This window comes from Mandrillus leucophaeus, unplaced genomic scaffold, assembly GCF_000951045.1.
Source record: "Mandrillus leucophaeus isolate KB7577 unplaced genomic scaffold, Mleu.le_1.0 Scaffold363, whole genome shotgun sequence".
NCBI lineage: Eukaryota > Metazoa > Chordata > Mammalia > Primates > Cercopithecidae > Mandrillus > Mandrillus leucophaeus.
Window position 1 is genome coordinate 1,139,448 of NW_012103843.1, and position 2,123 is coordinate 1,141,570.

General features: G+C 55.0%; 1 protein-coding gene across 1 annotated transcript in view; it reads right to left on the bottom strand.

The window, feature by feature from the left end:
- The window catches only part of CARS2 (cysteinyl-tRNA synthetase 2, mitochondrial (putative)), a 66,105-nt gene that overhangs the window by 38,501 nt on the left and 25,481 nt on the right, over positions 1–2,123 (bottom strand). The window contains 1 exon segment of the mRNA XM_011989788.1: positions 1,522–1,651. Within this exon segment, the coding sequence (XP_011845178.1) occupies positions 1,522–1,651 (130 nt within the window).

The following is a 2,123-nucleotide window of genomic DNA, read 5'->3' on the forward strand; positions in this document are numbered from 1 at the left end:
AGACTGGATTAAGAAAATGTGGCACATATACACCATGGAATACTATGCAGCCATAAAAAAAGGATGAGTTCATGTCCTTTGTAGGGACATGGATGAACCTGGAAGCCATCATTCTCAGCAAACTATCACAAGGACAAAAAACTGAACACCGCGTGTTCTCACTCACAGGTGGGAATTGAACAATGAGAACACTTGGACACAGGGTGGGGAACATCACACACCGGGGCCTGTCATGGGGTGAGGGGAGTGGGGAGAGATAGCATTAGGAGATATACCTAACGTAAATGACGAGTTAATGGGTGCAGCACACCAACATGGCACATGTATACATATGTGACAAACCTGCACATTGTGCACCTGCACCCTATAAGTTAAAGTATAATGGAAAAACAAAACAAACCAACCCCATTTCTACAAATAGGAAACATATGCGCAGTTATTCACTAGGCAGATCTGTAACAGTGAAACACTGGGAACAGTCTAAATGCGCGGCCGGGTACCCTGATGCCTGCAGAGGGTCAGGCCAGACAAACCAGCACCACAGTAACAAACTAATTGTGTGCCAGGTGCGGTGGCTCACGCCTGTAATTCCAGCACTTTGGGAGGCCGAGGTGGGCAGATCACCTGAGGTCGAGAGTTCAAGACCAGCCTCACCAACATGGAGAAACCCCATCTCTACTAAAAATACAAAATTAGCCAGGGTGGTGGCGCATGCCTGTAATCCCAGCTACTCAGGAGGCTGAGGTAGAAGATTCACTTGAACCCGGGAGGTGGAGGTTGCGGTGAGCTAAGATCGCGCCATTGCACTCCAGCCTGGGCAAAAAGAGCGAAACTCCATCTCAAAAAAAAAAAAAGAAAACTAACCGTGGCAAGCCCCATGGGCAGCTGCGTGACACAGGGCACGGGTGGTATGCTGCCTTTCACAGGCCCCACCTAAGGGGCCCCTGGCTTCGGGCAGAGCCATAGGGTGTGGACACCTGAGGCGCATCCAAAAAGGACCAGAGAGAAGGCGGAGAAGGCTCCAGTGAGAGGCAGAAATAGGGACAGAGAGGGTGTTTCCAGAGCAGGGGATGCCACAGTGGGTCAGGAGAGCAGTGCTGTGGGAGAGCACCCTGGCGTGTGAGTTGCCTGAGCTAGAAGAGCTGGCGGGAAGGCGGAGAGGGATTTGGGGGCTAGAGAAGTGCGAAGCGAGGGGGGATGTAGGTGCAAGCACTCTGCTCCAGGGCCCCGAAGACCAGCAACTGCAGAGAAGGGTAAGGGCACAGGGCAGCTGCAAGTGTGAACCAAAAAGCAGCCCCTCCACTAAATGGAGAAGGTGCTGAGGTCAGGAAAGCTTGATGGGTCATGGGTCTGGTTCACCGCCTCCCATGGCCTGTCACACTCCAGAAAAATCTCTTCCCAAAAAACCACCTGTGGGCACACATGCCAGGCTGCACCTGTTCCCATGCACATCCTCTGCTGCCCTGAGCAGGCACCAGGGAAACGTGAGCCCCAACCCCCACGAAGCGGCAGGCACCTTACCTAGCGATGGCAGAGCACTCGATGTGCCAGCCCGGCCTCCCGGGTCCCCAGGGAGAGGCCCAGAACACCTCCTGGGGTTTGGCCGCCTTCCACAGGGCAAAGTCACTGGCATGACGCTTGTCAGAGTCCGCTGCAGATGACAAACAGTGCATCAGTGGAAGGAAGCTCAGTCACCCCACCATGGATAATGTTCACCCCTACCACACCTCCAGTTACCCCACCACGGAAACCTAGTCACCCCACCATGGGAGTCTAGACAGTTACCCCACCACAGAAACCCAGTCACCCCACCACAGGAACCCAGTCACCCCCAGCACAGAAACCCAGATAGTCACCCCCACCACGGAAACCCACAGTCACCCCCAGCACAGAAACCCAGTCACCCCACCACGGAAACTCAATCATCCCACTACCGAAACCCAGTCAGTCAACCCACCATGGAAACCCACAGTCACCCCCACCACAGAAACCCAGACAGTCATCCCACCACGGAAACCCAGACAGTCGCCCCCACCACGGACACCCAGACAGTCACCCCACCACGGACACCCAGACAGTCACCCCCACCACGGACACCCAGACAGTCACCCCACCACGGACAC